Source organism: Echiichthys vipera (genome assembly GCF_963691815.1).
Source record: "Echiichthys vipera genome assembly, chromosome: 9".
NCBI classification, from domain to species: domain Eukaryota; kingdom Metazoa; phylum Chordata; class Actinopteri; order Perciformes; family Trachinidae; genus Echiichthys; species Echiichthys vipera.
In genome coordinates, this window is record NC_139834.1 from 8,936,970 (window position 1) to 8,957,160 (window position 20,191).

General features: G+C 39.5%; 2 protein-coding genes across 3 annotated transcripts; both read left to right on the plus strand.

Moving 5' to 3' along the window:
- The first annotated feature begins 1,947 nt into the window (after window positions 1-1,947).
- On the plus strand, window positions 1,948-6,183 carry LOC310951392 (glucose-induced degradation protein 8-B homolog). 2 transcript variants are annotated; one of them, XM_083919593.1, is made up of 5 exons: window positions 1,948-2,102; window positions 2,438-2,565; window positions 3,016-3,212; window positions 4,211-4,408; window positions 4,773-6,183. In XM_083919593.1, the coding sequence occupies exons 2-5, from the start codon at window positions 2,445-2,447 to the stop codon at window positions 4,944-4,946; spliced, it is 690 nt and encodes a 229-aa protein (XP_083775719.1). In that variant the 5' UTR covers window positions 1,948-2,102; window positions 2,438-2,444; the 3' UTR covers window positions 4,947-6,183. The 2 variants fall into 2 exon arrangements, with proteins under 2 accessions (XP_083775719.1, XP_083775718.1); XM_083919592.1 differs by having other exon boundaries at window positions 1,948-2,565.
- Window positions 6,184-7,420: 1,237 nt separating this feature from the next.
- On the plus strand, window positions 7,421-18,735 carry LOC310952349 (voltage-gated purine nucleotide uniporter SLC17A9-like). Its single transcript, XM_083920939.1, has 13 exons — window positions 7,421-7,581; window positions 9,355-9,552; window positions 9,887-10,026; window positions 11,627-11,726; window positions 11,840-11,964; window positions 13,213-13,312; window positions 13,414-13,510; window positions 13,627-13,714; window positions 14,694-14,728; window positions 15,137-15,252; window positions 16,581-16,636; window positions 16,727-16,756; window positions 16,871-18,735. Exons 1-13 carry the CDS (start codon window positions 7,457-7,459, stop codon window positions 17,038-17,040), a joined length of 1,380 nt encoding a protein of 459 aa, XP_083777065.1. The 5' UTR covers window positions 7,421-7,456; the 3' UTR covers window positions 17,041-18,735.
- Window positions 18,736-20,191: the final 1,456 nt, after the last annotated feature.

A 20,191-nucleotide genomic window follows, 5' to 3' on the forward strand; every position in this document is an offset into this window, starting at 1 on the left:
AAAAACTACAAGGGGCCACAAAATAACCAGACAATGACAACAAAGACACACAAAACAACTGCACAAGAGACATACAATAACCACAAGAAGATGTAAAATTACTACAAAGAGAGGAAAAATTTACACAAAAAGACACAAAATTTCCACAAAAGCTGCGTAACAACTACAAAGACAAACAAAACAACAACAAAAAATGCAAAAGCCTCCCAAAGTATGTGTATTGCTCTTATGTAGGAAAGATGGTGTGGGGTATTTGCATGCCTGTGCCCAGGGGCCCATTGTATTAAAATCTGCCCATGCATGCAACGTCTAATATTTCAGCTTTTGTAAAACATCTGACTTATTCTCTGTGAGCGGAGTGGGACAATCTACCAGCTGGGGTGCCATGCCTGGATAATCCCCAGGGAAAGTAGGGCATGCAGGGGCCCCTGAAACACACCGCAGTGCCTATCTTTCTAATTTTAACCACATTGTGTTCTAAGAACCAGACAGGCCCAAGTTACAGAAACACATAGATGTATTTATATGAAAAAGCTGAAGTTAACACAGCACTTGCAGCCATTATTAATGTTATTTGTTCCACCTGTGGTTTTCCTGCTACGTCGAAATGTCTGCCATGAAAAAGGCCATTTTGACATTATTACATTTTATTAATTTAGGTGGCACTTTTACCCAAAGCGACTTACAATAAGTGCATTCAACCATGAAGATACCACCCACAAAGTGCAAGAATCAAACCAGTAAATAAAACATTTATCAAAAAGGTAAAACGGCTTCAAGTGCTCCATTTTAGATTTTTTTTTTTTTGAGCCTACTCATAGGATACTTAGATGCAGTTTCCCACTAAGTACTCCGGCGTTATAACCTCTGGGGGCAACAGATAATATTTCAGGCACTGTTGTAGCCAGCACATATCCGGGCCAAAAACTCCTCTTCTGAGTGCTGGTAATTGTTTACGGACAATTTAGCAGAATCTGTCTAAGACATCGGTTGAATAGCCTACAGGTAGACTATATTTAGACAGACCGTAGGTCTATGAGAAAAATAGACTGTAGGTCTATGAGAAAAATACTATGATTTTGTAAACAGAACATAAAACGCTAAAATACAAGTATAAACCTGAACATAAGCATAATACAAGACATTCAGTACAAAATAATGTTAAGCATGACAACATACAATTGATTAGGCTACATTAGGAGTGCAAAAATGCAAGCAAATGAGGACAGGCAAGGACAGCATGCAGTGATGGCGGGTTTGGACTCTTGCTCTGGGGCACGGGGCCGTTGCCTAATTTGCCTGGTTTGTTAATCCAGTTTTGTCCTGAGATTTTAAACTGGGCTGAGATCTGAGGACCATGGCATATATAGACTATAATTCACACCTTATTACTCAAACCATTCAGTCAACATTTGTTATGTTTTTATTATTAATTTTTCCCTTTTAATGTGTTGACAGATAGGTCATATATTGAAAAATCCAACCACAGAGTAGATTTGTTTGGGGTTTTTTTCACTCAGTTATTTTTTATCTAAAAAATACCCCAAATGTATTTCTAAATGTAGAAATAATAACAATAACATAAATTAAAATGTACAGACAGTAAAATGTACAAAGACAGTAAAATGTACAAAGACAGTAAAATGTACAAAGACAGTAAAACAGAAAAAAGGAATGAAGAATAACAAAAACGTATGGGGTCTAAATAACTCGATTATTTTTGGTATTTCAAAGTAAATTTGAAATACCAAAATAGTCAAATAGTTTCCGATGTATTATTTCCCCATAGTATGAGTCTTATCTATAAAAGGAGGGTCAGATCATCCGCTGCTGCACTGACAACTGTTCCTCGGCAACCGTGACGTCACTACTCTCACCAATCGCAGAGCTCGCAGGACTGACGCACCTATCGCGAGGTTATCACATTAGCTCGGTTAGGTAGCTAGCTAGCCCGCGAATAGCTTGACTGTACTCGCATTATTTACACTTTTATTGTTATTTAAAAAATACCGAGAGGACACTGCGCATTTTCTGTTGTGATTATCGTCTTTCTCACGCCTGTAATAAAAAGGATAATAATCGTCGGACCTTGTGTTTGCACGGTAAGTTGTGTAAACGGACACAGTCTGCAGGAGTCCAGAGAGGAAATGGGTTTGTTTTGAAGCCTCGAGAATTTCCTAATTATTATTTTTTTTAAGTGACGCCACCCCATCCCAGCCGCTGTTTAAGCGCATAAATATCGTCTCTGGTGTTTCGTTATTAATCCGTTTTTTTTAGTCAGTAGCACATATTTTTTGCGCTCAGTCTCTGAAACACACATCTCTGCACGGTTGTAACGTTACTTCTCGTGTGCAGGTGCAAACTGTGACCAAGCTGTGTCAGTCTTGCTCACGTTTAGCCTTTTAGTCTTTTCCAACATGGATTTTCGTCTTTCCAGGATCCCAATGATGAGTTATGCTGAAAAGCCAGAAGACATCACAAAAGAAGAGTGGATGGACAAATTAAACAATGTTCACATACAGAGGGCGGACATGAACCGGCTCATTATGAATTACCTGGTGACAGGTGAGGAGGCGTGTGGCTTTAACGACTCTAGTGACTGTGATTGGTTTGTTTGTTTGTTTGTTTAGGGTCCTCATTAATCCTTATTGCAGCAGCTATTCCTCCTGAGGTCCTTACAAGTGTCTAAATTAGGACAATGCAATAATTAATGTACATAATGTGCATTACAATACACTGTAAACAATACCAAATAGGATATCAAAAGACACACACACACACACACAAACACACAGTGGAGTCATTTCCTAATAACACAATACACCGTAAACAATGACAGACACATAGACAGGACAGCTCCACTGGTGCAGTCAAAGAGCAACAGTATGTACAGTCTGTTTCACTTTAGTGTCTACATATGACACCATTCTTCAAATACAACACAAGTTCATCGTATAAGTTAAATGTGTAACTATCCTTAACGCCTGCCTGTATCTGTTTCACGTGTTTTTCAAGAGGGATTCAAAGAAGCTGCAGAGAAGTTTCGGATGGAGTCCGGGATCGAGCCGAGCGTGGACCTGGACTCTTTGGATGAAAGGATAAAGATTAGAGAGATGATCCTGAAAGGACAGATACAGCAAGCTATTGCACTCATCAACAGCCTTCACCCGGAGCTGCTTGACACCAATCGATACTTGTATTTTCATCTACAGGTACATTTGTATTAGCCGCTGTGTGTACCGTATCATGCAGGTCATAGCCGAAGATGTTAGCCTGAGCTTTGTGGGGCAAACTTCACAAACTTTGTAAATGAACCAGAACACATCTTTAATTAACAGCAGTGAAATTAAGGCACAGTAACAATATTGAAGTGTAGTGAGAGCTGCTTAAATCAGGGCCAGACCAACATGGGATTTTTGAGACCGCTACAGATGGGAAAAATTCACAGAATTCCAATATGACGCTCGATATAACGTAGTTAACTTTTGAGCTGGAATAAAAATAGACCTTTTCTTTGTGGATTGTACACAAATATGTCCATGCAATAATTTTCAGGATGCTTCTTTCCTAAACTAATAACTTTAATAAGAATATTTAACTTCATACATACAGTGTATTTTTATCTATTATTTATTTTCTCAGGGTTCATTTGAAAAATTGGTTGACTATATAACAGCTAAATTATCGTCATGTTCAGTAACAGTCAATTGCTGACCATTTGAATAATGAATACAGGGCGGCCGATGGCCCAGTGGTTAGAGCAGTCACCCCATGTAAAGAGGCCCTCGTGGTGGCGGCTGCAGGTTCGACTCTGACCTGTGGTCCTTTGCTGCATGTCTCACCCCATTTACTGTCTGTCCTATCCAATAAAATGCTTGAAAAACTGCCCAAAAACTAATATTTAAATAACGAATACATCAAATAAATCGCTATATGCCACCATTTCTAAATCACCCCAATCAACGATTTCTGCATTATGTGTTCTGTAAAAAAGAGTTTGTATCGGCCTGGCTCCAGTTAAAATAAATATGACCAAACATTTAACCCCCTCCATCCTCTGTACGTAATAACCCAGGCTGCCTTTGTGCATGAGAGATTGGGTTCTTTGTCATCTTTCCTTTTTAAATAGGAAAAACTATTTCATAAATGACTCAAATCATTTCAAATAACTTCAACATTCATTGCTTGTACTTCCTTTCCCCTTTTGCAGCAGCAGCATTTGATTGAGTTAATCAGGCTAAGGGAGACTGAGTCAGCGCTGGAGTTTGCCCAGACACAGCTGGCCGAGCAGGGGGAGGAGAGCCGTGAGTGTCTGACGGAGATGGAGAGAACACTAGCCCTTCTGGCCTTCGACAACCCAGAAGAGTCGCCCTTTGGAGACCTGCTCAACATGATGCAGCGGCAGAAGGTGGGCAGGTTTGGATCTCAGTTTTTCGCCAGATAGTTACTCTATTGTTATTTTGTTGAATTTCAATTATTATCACCACGTTGTGTTCACACTTACTTATTTATTAACAAACCAAAAGCTGTAAGCACTGTAGGCCAACTCATGGATTGAACAGTTTTTGCGACTGTCATCCTGCAACACCAGTGTGTCTGGAGACAGAACAGAAATGTACTAAAGACTAGACTAAATGATCTGAATCTGACGGGCAAACGCTCAAGACTTCGTTTGAACTTGGAGGAACCAGTCTACTGAATTATTAGGCCATAAACAATTGTGCAAGAAATGTGTTTATTTCACTCTGACCACGACACGTCTTAATGCGCAGGTGTGGAGTGAGGTGAACCAAGCTGTGCTGGACTATGAAAACAGGGAGTCGACGCCCAAACTGGCTAAACTCCTGAAGTTGCTACTGTGGGCACAGAATGAGCTGGACCAGAAGAAAGTGAAATATCCCAAAATGACTGACCTTAGCACGGGCACCATCGAGGACCCCAAGTGAACGTAACAGACATGAACCACCACCTTCCACGTCCCCTTAATTTATGATCAGTCAGTGACTGTGTGACAACCAGGTAACATATATGTATAAACAAATGCTACATTGTTTTTCTTCATGTGTCATTCATGAGATAAAACTTAACTCGTTGTGCAAACTGTAAATTGCTGTATTTGCAAGTTGACATTATTTAGTTTAAATACTGATCCTGGATTTGTAGATATTGGAGATGACAAAATTCAAAAAGCTGTTTTATATTTTATCTTTCTAAAGCCTAAGCCAGTAGTATTATTTATTGTGACCATTTCCTCCACCAAAACTTTATTTTGCGAGAGAGAGAGAGAGATGATGGTATAAATTAGGAGATAGACGTTGACGCTGTGGAGTGTATGGAGCAAAAATCACGGCTCCAACAGGAGCTGCAATGGTTTGAACTTTGAAACAGCAGACGCACGTTTGATCACACACTGCAAGAGTCTAGACTGTTTCAAATAAGAAATGAGTTTAAAATTTCGTATTTTTTCAGTTAAATGAAAATATACACTTTATTAATGTAATATAGTTTTAATTAATATAGTATTTTATGTTTTGTTGTACCTTTACATGGGTCTATATGGGATGAACTGCCTTGCAAAGTTATTATTCCATTTGTGTGTTTGAGAGGGTGAAATACGTCCTGACTGATGGTTACTGAGTTTCTTAGCCAACAGTGTGCACTTCCCCCGACGATGGTAATGTTTGGTTTTAAATGACGAAGAGGTTGAGATGAGGATAATATTCTGCCAATCCCAGTGATGGAGGAATTGTACGCTGCAGGAGAGAAAGTGTTGATCAAGAAATGGTAAAGAGCGACGGTGCCAATTACGGCAACTCTGTAGTTTGAAAACTCTCATATTGTTTTGTTCATTGGCTTATGATTCGGTTCTTAATAAGTGATGATCAAAAGCATTCACACTTTGAATCTGAACAGGCATTTTGAAAAAGTCAGAGAACTTGCTGTCCATTTTGACACTTTTAAAGCCGTTAGTATTTTCACTTTAACTGCATGTGAGTGTATCTGTATTTTTTTTAGTGGGGGTAAGGCTCTTGTGCTTGTTCATTTTGTTTGGTTTGTTTATTTTTATATATATATATATATATATAGAAAAATTGCTGCTAGTTGTCCATCCTTAATTTCTTTTAAGGTTGTATTGTCTTTATAGATATTGGCTTTGACAAATACTGAGACCCAGAGAGCTCACATCCCTTTTATTATTCAACATTTTTAAGATCAGATTTGCAATTATTATGATAAATAAAACTTTTGTGAATCATACAAGAGCTGTTTTTCCATTTTCTGAGTTGTGAGTGTGCATTTATGCACATTTTAAGGGAAAATCCACTGATACCAAGTACATTTACTAAAGCAGTACTTGTACTTGAGTATTTCCATTTTATGCAACTTTCTACTTCTATTCCACTGTATTTTGGAGGCAAATATTGTACTTTAAACAACAACATTGATATGACATCTACTGTAACACACACTTATATTGGAACTCAGCCTTCATTTGATCTCAATTACGCACCGGTTTAGTTTTGTGACTGTATCTCTCATGGCTGCAACACTAACAATGACAAAATCTGACCACAGACACACAGACACCAGCAGAATAAAGCCTCCTCTGTGGTAGTTCCCTCAACAGTAGGTGTCTCCAGGACCACATTTCGCCATAAAGGCACACAGACTACCCAGCAGTATATAAGGTAACTAAAGTCACCCACACCTTTGCCAGCTGCAACATTAGTGATGTGTACACATTAATGCATCAATAATTATAATCGCATAATATGTATTATTCAGCACGATGAGCACTTTTAGCACTTTAGGTATATTTATTATGCTAATTATTCTCTAAAATAACCGATCGCGGCAGCGGTAGACCGGCAACTCCTGTGTTCTGTGGGGTAAAATACTGTTTTTGTCTGGTATCTTTGATGATAGCGTAGAACAGCTTCAGTTCGGCCTCTGCATACCTTCAAACAGGTCTGTCTGATGGCAAAGCTAAGCTGTGAAAGTATTCTAAATATACCTTAAACTGAAGTAGCTTGCTGAACTTCTGGGCGTGTCCTACTCCCTGCTTCTCCAAACTGGGGCGTGTCGAACAACCACCATCTACTGTAGGAAATAGTAGAACCTCATACAATTACAACTTTAAAAAAACAAACTATCCCTTTAAGTCAAATATCTTCTTCACTGTATAAGAGTAGAGTTACCAGTTGTTCCAAACATGAAGCTTTTAAAAATCACAAGCTTGAAGCAACAAATACTCGCCTGCCCTTCACAGTCATATGCAAATGTAAGACTCAGTGAAAACATCTGCTGTCATTCTTGCTAATCACAGGTAGGTTTTCCATTTGAGTTTTGTTACAACAAGTTTTACCTGTCTGACCTCTCTGCCGGAGGGTAGGAAGCACTTCTCTCAGTGTGGGACAGTTGCACTGATACCAAGAGAGACACCAGTGTAGTTCGAATGGCTGAAAGGCACACATCAGGAATTGACCGGAATGACTTCAATGTTTCTTTACTGGTTCGTAAGGATTATACGTCCAATGGTTCCACCAGAGAGGAGCAAGAAGACCGAAACCTGTGGCCTAGGTGAGACTGAAAAAGATTTAGATGCCTGCGCTTCTTCAATTGGAATTTTAAGAATGTTTAAACAGGTTTTCATCATCGTTCACCATCTACATTACATGATTTATTATCTGGCTCTGTCCGTATATCTGACAGAACCAGATATACTGATATGAACATGTACTTGATTTAAAAGAACTTTAAAGACAATTTTAGCTTCTCTGGAACTGGATTCATCATTTCTAATCACACCGCACTAGTGACGAAGCTCTGTGAACGCCAGTGTCAGTCCATTGCTTCGGTCCAGACTTAAATATCCCAAAAACTATTGGATGGATTGTCTTTTAAAAAATTGCACAGATATTAATGGTCCCAAAGGTTGAATCCTGCTGACTTTGAGTGACTTACTTTTCCTCCGGGAACACCGGCAGGTTGAGATTTCAGGTTTCTATTGAAATGTCCTCATCAAGGGTGATCAGGTCAAAACTTAAAGCTGTCCAATACTTTGGTTTGTGATCAAATACCTGCTGAACTGGATGGTTAAGGGTAGGATAAGTCATTTGACAGCGAGTCTTGAGAGTTTGAAACGATAATGACTTCATTTTGAAATTAATTTGAGCAGCGGAGGAGAGGTCGGATTTAAATAAGTGTTGAATTAATCTTACTCCTTGAGAAATGTATTAAATGAGGTATATGTTAATTCTTCATTTAATTTCATTTATTTTGTGTTTTTTAATCTTTGTCTTTGTTAGATGTATTTACATTTTTAAAAGAAAGAAAGACAAAACAGATCTAGGGTTACCATCTAGACACAACCGTTATATCTACATACTAGCATTGCGTTATAGATTACATTACGGTCTACATAGGCCTGTTTGCCGGGGAATTCGGCACTGATTGTGGAAAAAAATAAGATACCGGGGAACATCTGACCCTTATCTTAAAAAAGGGTCAGATGTTCCTCGGTCACATACAAAGCTGGGAACATAGGATCCAGGAATCATAGGTACTCTGCTCTGCCCATGGATGTATAACTTCTTGAGCCTAAAAGTGTCAGGGCCCTATCAGGCCTTCACCTGCACAATGTCACTCGTAGAGACACATACCAAACACGAAGAGATGCAAGTAAGAAACATGAAGCCAGACACAAAAAGACCACAAAACAAATATGCACACATTATTTAAAAGAGCCAAAAAAGAACCAAAAGCATGAAAAAGCATGTGAGTGGAGTGAAGCATTAAGATTTCCAGCTGTATATTCCCTCCGCTCCCCCACTCAAAGCTGCTCAATATCAATCCATGCTCTGTCCACATTTCACCTCGCTCAAAAAAAAAAGAAAAAAAAATCTGTGTTGTATCAGATGAACGGCGCCTTCCATCCGTCCATGTTTCAAGTGCATGGAGCTCCTCGCCCACATGCTGGCAGAACGTCCACCGTCATCTGGCTGGAACTCGTGGTGTGAGCGGTACCGGAGAAAAAATGGAGCAGGAGATATGGCGTCAAAAATCCACTCTGCGCGCCATCCAAAATCCTCCTGCTCACATTTTCTGGTGTCTTGTGCCACGATGGTGGGGCCTTTTGCATGTCTGTGCCCCAGGGCCACTGTCTCGTGATCCGCTCATGGCTCTGCCCGAGTACAGGCGCAAGGAGCAGCTGACATGGTTGAAGACTTTGTTCTGGCTCATTAATTGTTGACATTACATTACGCCTCTCCACAAGCATTTACCCTGTAGCTAGAAATATAGTCACATAGGATTCATGTTATTAAGTAGAACCTGTTTCTCTTCATGCTATAGACCTCTGGCTCGAAAATGGATCCTGATGCTGTTTATGGGCACCTGCCTCCTCTACTGTGCCAGGATGGCCATGCCAGTCTGTGCGGTGTCAATGGCAGCCTATTTTCACTGGACTAAGATCGATTCCGGCCTGGTTCTGGGTGGATTCTTCTGGGGTTACTGTTTCACACAGATCCTGGGAGGACATGCCAGTGACAAGTAAGCATTTCAGCTGGTAAAAGAGTGAACATGACTTAATAGAATGGTGGCACAATGGTGTGGTGGTTAGCACTGTCATGTCATAAAAACGGGGTTTCTGGTTCGAATCCGGGCTGGGCAGGTGTTAGGTTAATTGAAGACTCTGAATTGCCCATATGCGTGAGTGTGAATGGTTGTCTGTCCCTGTCTGTCTCTATGTGCCCTGTTATAAACTGGCATCCAATCTAGGGGGTACCGCATCCCAGCTGGGATCGGCTCCAGCCCCCTGTGACCCCGTTAGGGACAAGTGGTTGAAGATGATAGATTTAATAACCTTTTTTAACTCTAAAATCAGGATGGGAGGAGAGCGTGTCCTGTTCATCTCTGCAGTCTCGTGGGCTGTGATCACAGCTGCTACTCCTCTTCTGGCCCACTTCAGCTCTCACACCGTCGCTCTCATGACTTTAGCCAGATTCCTCATGGGAGTACTGCAGGGTGAGTACTAACCAGTTACAGTATTGAAATAAGCATCTAAAGGAGTAGTTCGACATTTTTGAGAGATGTGTATCCATTTTCTTGCCCAGAGTTGGAAGAAAAGATTGATACCTTCTCATGTCTGTACACTAAATATGAGTCAGATTAAATATGAATAAGCTACAGGTAGAAGCCAGTTAGCTTTACTTAGCATAAAGACTGAAAACAGTTGTTAAGTTTAGACAAACAAAACTACTTGGTTAGGTTTCCGTGTATGACGGGGTGTGCCTGCGCTAATCAAAGAGGCAGAAAGCACAACCACAAGTCAGGTGTAGTGGCCTGAGCACGTTAGACAACGCCCAGGTGCTAACCACATGCACAGCGTCTCTCTTAAAGTGTAAATATGGCCTATTTCCTCAAGGAGCTAAGTATTGACCTGTACTCCAATGCATTCACAAAATCAACTTGTTGTAGGGCTGCCTGTCAATATAAACAGAGCTGGCTGCTAAGGCTTGTAGCATTGTAAAACAGTCTTTTTTAATAAACTCTGGGTTCATTAACCACGTTGTCCATGCTTCGTTTTTATGTGTAGGGACTCTTGTCATGCTGCTGCAGAGGTTTGGTGTTATTTTGAGCAGTTTTAGTGGGTAAAAAAGATGTTTTGGATGGTTCAGCGCTCCGCCAGAAGCTACTCAGTATTAGCCATGTCTGCCTGTCTGTTAGCGACTCTCTGGGATTTCTGTGTTAATAGATGATAAAAAACTGTCTCAATGGCTTATTTGATGTATATTCATGCCAAAAAAGACCATGGAACGCAAATTTGCTGGAATTACACTTCAATGGGGACGCACTTAACTGATGAAAATTAAGCTGTCGCCTGACAGCAGCATTGCTCTCGCTAGGTTCACATTTTAGCTAATGTAATTAATATTTTCCTTATTAATGATCTATAATTTCCCCCACCCCCAAACCCATCTACTGGTAATCAGAATGTTTTTTAAGACCTGACTAACCCGATCCACGGGCTAACCGCCGTTTATGGCTGCAATCACGTGCATCACCGCTGCTACACACGCTCTCTTGAATTTAGTCAGTTACTTCCCCATTTCACAGCACAAACTCCCTCTTGTTTAGCTGTGGCGTTAACAGTAATCTTATGCCAAAATACTTACAATTTCCACTCCTTGTTCGATTTAGTTAGATTTCCCACCGCTCCACTCAAATCATTTAACACCCGCTCCAAAAAAGAGCTGTGTTGTATTCATCAGATGGCTACGTTCATCTGCATGTACTGCTGTACTGCAATACACAGAAACAAGCTAGGGCATGCTTCAAACTCAGGGTGTGAGCACTCATGTGCTCTACAGGGCATCTACCAGTATATGTAGGGTTGTAACTTCTGTATGCGAAGCTAAGCTAACCAGCTGCTGGCTTTATATTTTTCAGATTTCATTAATAGCTTACTGTACAGACATGAGTGGTTTCTCATCAGACTCTTGTCCAAAGTGAGTAAGCATATTTCCAAATGGTCAAACTGTTCCTTTAAATAAAAGTTCCAGTGCTGCAGGAAATGAAGTGAATACATATGGGGAAGCTGAGTGTGTCTTATAATGTATTATAGGTGTTTTTTTTCCGTCTTTGGCCAGCCTTTGCTCACAACGTGTAGTGGAAGGAGAGAGAGGGCTGTTAATGAGCATCATGAACAGCGGTACCCATCTGGGGTATGTTGTACACACACACACACACACACACACACACACACACACACACACACACACACACACACACACACACACACACCCTGATGACACCTTTTTTGTTGTTGCTCTTTCAGAACATTACTAGCGGGAGGGATGGGGTCCTTGATGTTGGACCAGTACGGTTGGGAAAGCATGTTCTACTGTATTGGTTTCCTGACCGGACTCTGGGCGCTCGTTGTTTGGCTGTGTTTCCTAAAAGGTACAGTAACTGCACTACTCAGTCATGCATCTCAATGCATATCTCAACATCTAGAAATAGATTGTCCAAAAGGACAGTCATGGTTCCTAGACGATGAATCCCACTGATTTTCCCCCCAGCGCCACCGTCAGGATGATGGATTGTCATTTTTAAACACATTTTATTACTTTGGTGACCTTTTCTGCCATCATTAGGTCAAAATGTTACGTTTGTCCAATACTCTGGTTTGTGACTTAATACCTGCAAAACCAATGTTATTCAGCTTCAGCTGTACTTAGTGCTAAGTCATCATTTGCAAATGTTTGCATGCTAAACTAAGTCAGTGAACATGGAAAACATTATACCTGCTTAAGGGAATATTTCACCTCTAAAATGATCTGTAGCCCATATCAGCTACACACCTGGTGTAACCTGTAAGATATGAGGCTGTGATAATGTGCTGAAGATCTAGCGATATTAGTTGAGATAAATAAACTGATATTGAAGTGCAGTTCTGCCTTTCTGCTACTTCCAGTAGACAGATAAAATACAGCAAATTGCCTGTTGAATTAAAACGAAAATGAAAAGAACGTTGGACTGAAAACAAAACAAAAAATAGTAATAGTGATAGTTGAGGGTATCAGTCGAAAACTGCACTGTAAAAATGTCAAAACGTGTGATTTTGTGAGGGTGATAAAAGGTGTTTTTTGTGTGCAGCCCTTGTGTTTAAGTTTCCTTCTTCAACAATTAAAGGTGACACCAGGTGAATGACTGATATTTAAAATACTGTTTTTACAATTCTATTGAACTTCAATTGAACCAAACTCGGTGAATGACTTGTTTGTGCTGCCTCTCAATATGAACAGAGCCGGCTGCTTAAACTTGTACCATTGTAAAACACTCTTTTTTAATAAACTCTGGATTCGCTAATCACGTTTTTGGCGCTTCGTTTTATGTGTAGGGACTGTTATCATGCCACTGCAGAGGTTTGGCGTTATTTTGAGCAGTGTTAGTGGTCAAAAAAGCTGTTTGGATGTGTTTAGCGCTCCGCCCCGGGCTACTCAGTGTCAGCCCCTTCCAGCTGCTGACGACTGTCCGGGACTTCTCTGTAGGGTTAAAATATCCCTTTAGCGCCAGCGTGTTAGCGTCATTGTGAGCAGCTCTATGGCAAAGTTACTGTAGCCTCAGTCTTATTGGTTTCATGATGCTAAGTGAGAAACACAGTAACTTCATGGCTAACATTATAATAAAGTGCGACATGTGGTTCAGGTTCAGATGTTGTCCCCAAGCAGAAGGAAACCAGTCCCGACCCACAGTGGAGTTTGGCAGGAGCACGCTGGCTCGGCCTTTTAAAGAAGCCGCCTGTCTGGTACAACTAATGTTCTCAAACTGTTTACTGTTTACTAATACGTGATTGAGTTTTCAGCCTCTACATCTCTATGTCTCTGTCTGTGTCATCATCTTTTCCAGGGCCATGGTGTTTGCTCACATGTGCACTAGCAGCTCTTTCTACACTTTAATATCATGGATGCCGACATACTTCAAAGAATCGTATCCAGACGCCACGGTATTTGTTATCTCCACCATATATTGCATCAGTCTATAAACTGTACTATTGTTCCGCCTCAACACTGCAGACTTCACACAACCACGGTCTGAATGGCAACCTGCCTGTTCTTGCAGGGATCGGTGTATAATATAGTCCCATGGCTGGTTGCAATTCCGTCGGCACTTATTGGAGGATCTGTCTCAGATTTTCTCATCAGCAAAGGTATTGAACTATTTTGTAGTTGTACACAGTGTATTTCCAATTTTTGCTACTTTATATTTCAACTCCACTACATCTCAAAGGAAAATATTGTACTTTTTGATAAGTTTTGTTTATTTTAAAGCGAGAGTACTGTTTAAATATATATTTTTCTGTACAAAGGGGAGGAACAAATGTAACGTGTCATTACTATTACTATTAATTGCAAAGAAAGTTAAATTGTTAGTATGGACATAAACGTGTATGTTATTAGCTACATTTTACGTACATGTGTATGTGAATTTAGGAAAAGCACAACAATACTATATAAAAATACACTGGAGCTATTTTCTGTTCAAAAATGAGAAACAAAAGTATTTTTTATTATTGGATTAATACTTGAAATACCATTTGGTTTGTTAATTTACGGATAATGTCCTCTCTAATGTCCTTTATTGAGTTTTATATTCAATAATAATAATAAAAAACTACTGTAAAAATTAGGATTTTTTTAACAGTGTACTAGTAACTTTTTAAAGCAATATTTCACATAAGTATTATAAAATATGATATACTGTTTTAGATGAAAACAGTGGTCTTCCTGACCTCTAGTTTGGGAACCACTACCTAATTTTATATAAAGTAGTTAAAATGCCTCTTACACACTGAGGAATCTATTGTGACATATATGTTAATATAAATTACACATTATATTTATATGCCTTGTGTGCCTCATGTCAAGGGCCCTTTTTCTGCAGAACAAGTACTTTTACTTTTGATACCTTAAGTACATTTTTGCTAATGATACTTTCCTACTTTTACTCAAGATTTTAAATGTAATACTTTTACTTGTAATAGAGTATTTTTACATAATTGTATTGGTACTTTTACTGAAGTGAAGGATCTGACTACTTCTTCCACCACTAGTTGTGTGTTTTTAAGCTCCTTTCATTAATGAAAAAAGACGTTCATTACACTTTGTGGTTTTTTCTTTTTGATGCAGGTTATGGTGTATCATTGGTGAGAAAGACGATGCAGGTAAAACAATAATTCAGAGTACTATAGATAAAAAAAAGATAAAAAAGTGTGGGGTAAAGGGTTTGTCCTGAAGGCTTCATAAAGGAATTTGTGTGTGTGTTTCAAACATGTAATAACAAGCTTCTCCGGGGTAAAAATGGGAGTCAGTGCTGAATGTATGCTTCTGTAGGGAGGACAGAGTCATTATTCTGGCAATATAAAGTACATGTAAGCACTGTGAAAGTGAAAATCTTAACTGGTAGATTTAAACAAACCACTTCAGACACACTTAAGTTGTTACCTCTCATTAGTGTGAATGAATAATAATAAGAAGAATCCAAATTAAGTTGAGTGACAGCCAGTTTTTTTTGAGTTTGCTTTTTAATATGAATGTAATATCTCAGCTGCACGTCTCTCCCTCCTCCTCAGTTCATTGCCATGGGCGGCTCCAGTTTATTCACTTTGCCTCTGTGTGGAGCGGTCACATTTCCCGCTGCTGTGATATTCGTCTCTGCATCCATTGGTCTATCCACCTTCACCTGCGGGTATGTTAGATTATTAAAAAATATTCTGTCTGTGTGTTCAAACGGCAGCCTCAGTTAATTTGTATGATTATGGAATAGAATTACTTTAATGATCCCAGACTGGGAAACTATTTGATTATGAAAGATTTGGTGGTGCAGTTAGGCTACGCAAATATGTAAAGGACATGAGAGCTGCAACAATTAAGCGATTAGTCATCAACTATTCATTATTTGGATTGATTAATGTTTTGAGTCATTTAAGGGAAAAACAAGTGAAATGTTCTTGTTCAAACTTGTTAAACGTGAATATTTTCTGGTTTCTTTTCTCATCTGTGACAGTAAACTGAATATCTTCAGGTTGTAGACACAACAAGACATTTCAGGGCGTCTTCTTGCACTTTGGGAAACAACTAATCTGTTACTTATCGATTAATCTTTCTTCAGCAGCCTTTTCTAACATTTGGGCCGCCACTCTCTGAACTTTATCATTAGTCTAGCAGGAGTAAATACCGTTTTCATTGGGGACTATTTCAAGCAGCGTATTGATACACATTTTCAGCATCAGGGTGCTGTATGTGTCTTCGACTTAAAATAAACCACATTCTCCTTATTGTGATTAAGGGACATGGCACCCAGTGTAACGATGTGACTGATTGACTGTTTTTAAATAGTTTTATTTTCTAAGGGTGGAGCTCTGTGACACAGAGGAATAAGATGTATCAGGCTTCCGATACACAGACGATGCTTGGTTCTGGTATTTTAATGGGAAAGATATCAAACTTATACTTTAAATGCACTTTTCATGGTGCTATTAATGAGTAAAATAGAATTATCCTCAGTGATGGGAATAACGGTGTTAAAAAATAACAGCATTACTAACTGCGTTACTTTTTTAAGTAATAAGTAATCTCATTGATTACTCTTACCATCGTTATCACGCCGTTACCGTTACTGCCAAAAAATGCGGCGCGTTACTATAATTATTAGCTCATTGAAGCTGTTTTCATCAGACCAACTAGGTCTCCAAGCCCAGCGAAAGTCTTCTTCTCTGTTGTTGGTGTATTTTTGTGTCAGAGTTGCAGCGCCACATACAGGCCCCACACTTGTACCACAGCGATCTGAACCGCTCTCAATTGAAAATCTTTGAACATTTAAAAATGTACTTGAAAGTAACGCAATGGTTAATTTCCATGGTTACTAGTTACTTTTAGAATTTGTAACCCAGTTACTAATTCAGTTACTTTTTGGGAGAAGAAACTGTATCTAATTACTTTTCTAAAGTAACATGCCCCACACTGGTTATCCTTGTTCAGTGCACTGGTTATTTAAAGAGCTTCACTGTGTTTCAGTGGTTCCACAGTGAATGTACAGGATCTCACGCCATCACATGCCGGTGCCCTCTTTGGTGAGTTTCTCACTGTCCACTTTGCAGTTGCCTAAAACTCTGATAATCTTTTTGAGTGACATTTAAATCAATGTTCCTTCTCTGCAACAGGTTTTATGAATATGATGGGTGCATTCATGGGTATGTATGCAATATGTTGCTGCACTATGTAGAAAGGAAATGTATTGCATCTGGAGTTTAGAAACTGGGAATTCACCTTTTTCTTTGGTGTGTGTGTGTGTGTGTGTTGCACAGGACTGGTGTTCCTCTCCGTGTCAGGTTACCTGATTGAGGTCACGCTGTCGTGGGCCACTGTGTTCTCCCTCATCGTTTTAGTAAATGCCACAGGCCTCGGGATTTTCCTCATCTTTGGAGATGCTCGCCGTGTCGACCTGGGAGATTACAGCAAGGTTATTGTGATCTGACCCAGACATCTCTGTTGCAATTACCACTCTGTGCCTTCATTTGTGAGGCTGAACATTGTATTTTAAATATCTTATCCATAGCAGGGGTGCAAAGGTTCAACAAGCTCACGGTTCGGTTTGTAACACGACTTTTTGTTTCAGTTTGTTTTGCAAATTAGGGAGAAAAAAAAAACATCCATTCCCAGTGTTCTCTCTCAAATATATTAAATCAACCAATATTCTTTCAAAAGTGTTACTCAGCCTATTTAAACCTGACTTAAAGATCATTGTGCATCCTATAACGTTACAATTTCGCCTCCTTTTCTGAAACTGGTTGTGAACAATGCATAAAAATATATATTTAAACACAGTACAGTGTATAGAGTTTAACAGAAATAATTATTTTTTTTGGATGGTATAAAAAGTGCTTTTCTTTATAACAGAATTACATTTTTACTGCTCATATAACAATGTGAAAATACTTTGTGAAGTGAAGGAACTTGAATATTGTTGGGAACCAATTGTGACTGTATTGTACAAATGTTTACGACTGCATAAATATTAAATGTAAGTTTACATTAATAATGACTTTATGCAAAAACACAAGCTGCTGGTGAACGTCACATAGAAAAACATGTTAAGAGATGAATTATATTGTAAAGTGTCTGTTTGTCAGAGTTGTTGACATGAGACAGATTGGACCTACAGGGCAAAAAAAGCACAACACACAAGTTTATTTTGCTTAAAGGATAAGGCAACAAACTGTCAAAAATACCACAAAAAGGTCACAATTATATATGTAATTGTTTTTAAAGGCTAAACTATTTTCTGGGTGTTGTAGTTTTTAGCAAATGTCAGTCAAACAGCAGTAAGAATGGCATTTGTTGGGAACTATTTTCTGCTGCGTTTTTTACCAGTAAGTTATGTGTAACGCTCCGTGTTTAGTTTGCTGTCGGCCAAAATGTTCAAATTTACTAAAGCGAGTGTCATTGTTGTGTAAGTTTGCTTGTTAGGGACTTGATACTTGAGCAAACAGCTCTGGTATATTGTATGTATTTATAATTACATCATAAATATTTATCCAACTGCAAAGCTTGGACATGGGGCTGGTTTCACAAAGATAGACCTTGACTAAGCTCTAGTCAGACTTTAGAAAGATGTCTAAATTCATCTAAATAACATGGCTCTTAGTCCAGTTAGCCTGAGGGCAGGGGGCAGACTTTTTATTCTTAAAATAGTCTAGACTAATCTAATCTGTTAAACCCCATTTGGACGGGATTAGTTATGGGGTAAAATAATGTTACCAAATAATGTTACGTCTGTAATATAAATGTCCAATCCGCACAGGATTAAGAAATCCCTGTATTCTACCTGTGGTGGGAGGGTTTTCTCAAATTAAAAAAAGAAGTATAAACTGCGTATTAACAGGATATGACGGAATATGAACATATGAGCAACAACGAACGAGTTGTTTTTCCCGGACTGTTTTACAGACGTTGAAAATTGCCGTCATTTTTACTGACCTTTTCCGGAATAACTGACATGGCACATTCAGACAGGACTACAAGCCCTGGTTAAAAAAAATCTACCCCACATGAAATTAATCCCGTCCACATAGGGTTTAAGACTCGCCTTGCACTTAAACAGTCAAACATATTTTCTGGAACCAGCCCCTGGTGCTTCTAACCTGTCAATTTTGTACATGTATCACTAGTGTTTGGGATTTATAAAAATGTTAATGAATGAACTTGTTTGTAATTATCCGTCTTTCTTGCTTTAGTGATTTTTTTTTTCTGGATTCTTCACAATGACAGATTTTGGGAAAACTTGCTCAAACTTTGATTTAATTTAATTCTCATCGGTTTTAAGAAACTGTGTGTTGAGAGTGAACCTACAAGTCCATTCAGAGCGTCATGAACGGCAACTGGGAAAACACAGAGGGACCCAAATTCAGATACGAACTCAGAGTCAGTTTTAATGGATTTAATGAGGCTTACTTCACAAAAACAGTGCAGGGGAAAGGAGTGGGAAAGAATGGCCACGGGTATGAGCACAGGCGGGTGGCAGGCAGGTCGACAGGGAAACGGGCAACTGGAGCAAAAACCACAAAGAACAGTCACAAACAGGTCCACGGAGGAGTGAGAGGAAAAAAAACAACGAACCACAGATGAAGCCAGCGTTTGCTACACGCTCCTGCTGCTGAAACGATCTGGCCCCGAATGAGTCTCAGGTCTAACTTAGCATACAGGAAGGGAGGTGATTAGTGCCAATGAGATCCACCTGGAGCAGCCTGTTGGGAAAACCATGCCTCCAGCTCACAACAGACAAACATAGAGAGGGGAGACACATACAGGGAAACACAGACAGAGGGAGACAAAACACAGGAACAAAAGGGGAGAGAAGGGCTGCCAGGATGGAATCATGACACAAAGAGCATTGAGACCGCTTGACATTTCACATTTTGTGTTGCAGCAAAAACAGAGTTTAAGAAAAAAAGAAACATTGACACAAGACTCTTTAAGTGTAATATCGGCGTAAAATTATCCCATGGTCTTTTTCAGCACTTCCCTACATCAAATAAGCCATGGAGACAGTTTTTTAACGTAGAAATCCGGTAGAGTCGCAAACAGCCGATCGAGTGCTTCATTTTCTGTGTAGGGACTCTTCTCATGCTACTGCGGAGGTTTGGTGTTATTTTGATCAGTATTAGTGGTTAAAAAAGCTGTTTTAATACGTTCACGTTGCTGCCCGGAGCTAATCAGTGTTAGCCACGTCCGACTGTTAGCGACTCTCCTGAATATCTCTGTGAAAAGTTGTTACACGAAAAAAACTGTCTCCACGGCTTATTTGATGTATGTAAGTGCCGAAAAAGACAATGGGATGATTTTACGCCGGAAATTACCCTTTAACTTACACTTTGGCAGCGATTACAGCCTCGAGTCTTCTTGACTTTGATGGGACAACATTCGCACACCTGGATTTTCTTCTCTCCTCTCAAGCCTCTGTCTGGTTGGACAGGGACCGTTTTTATGTTTCACCAGTTATATTCAATTGAGTATAAGTCCAGGCTTTTGCTGGGCCACTCACAGACATTCAGAGTTGGCCCTGAGCCACTCCTGCGTTGTCTTTCCTGTGTGTTAGAGTCACTGTCCTGTAGAAAGGTGAACCATGG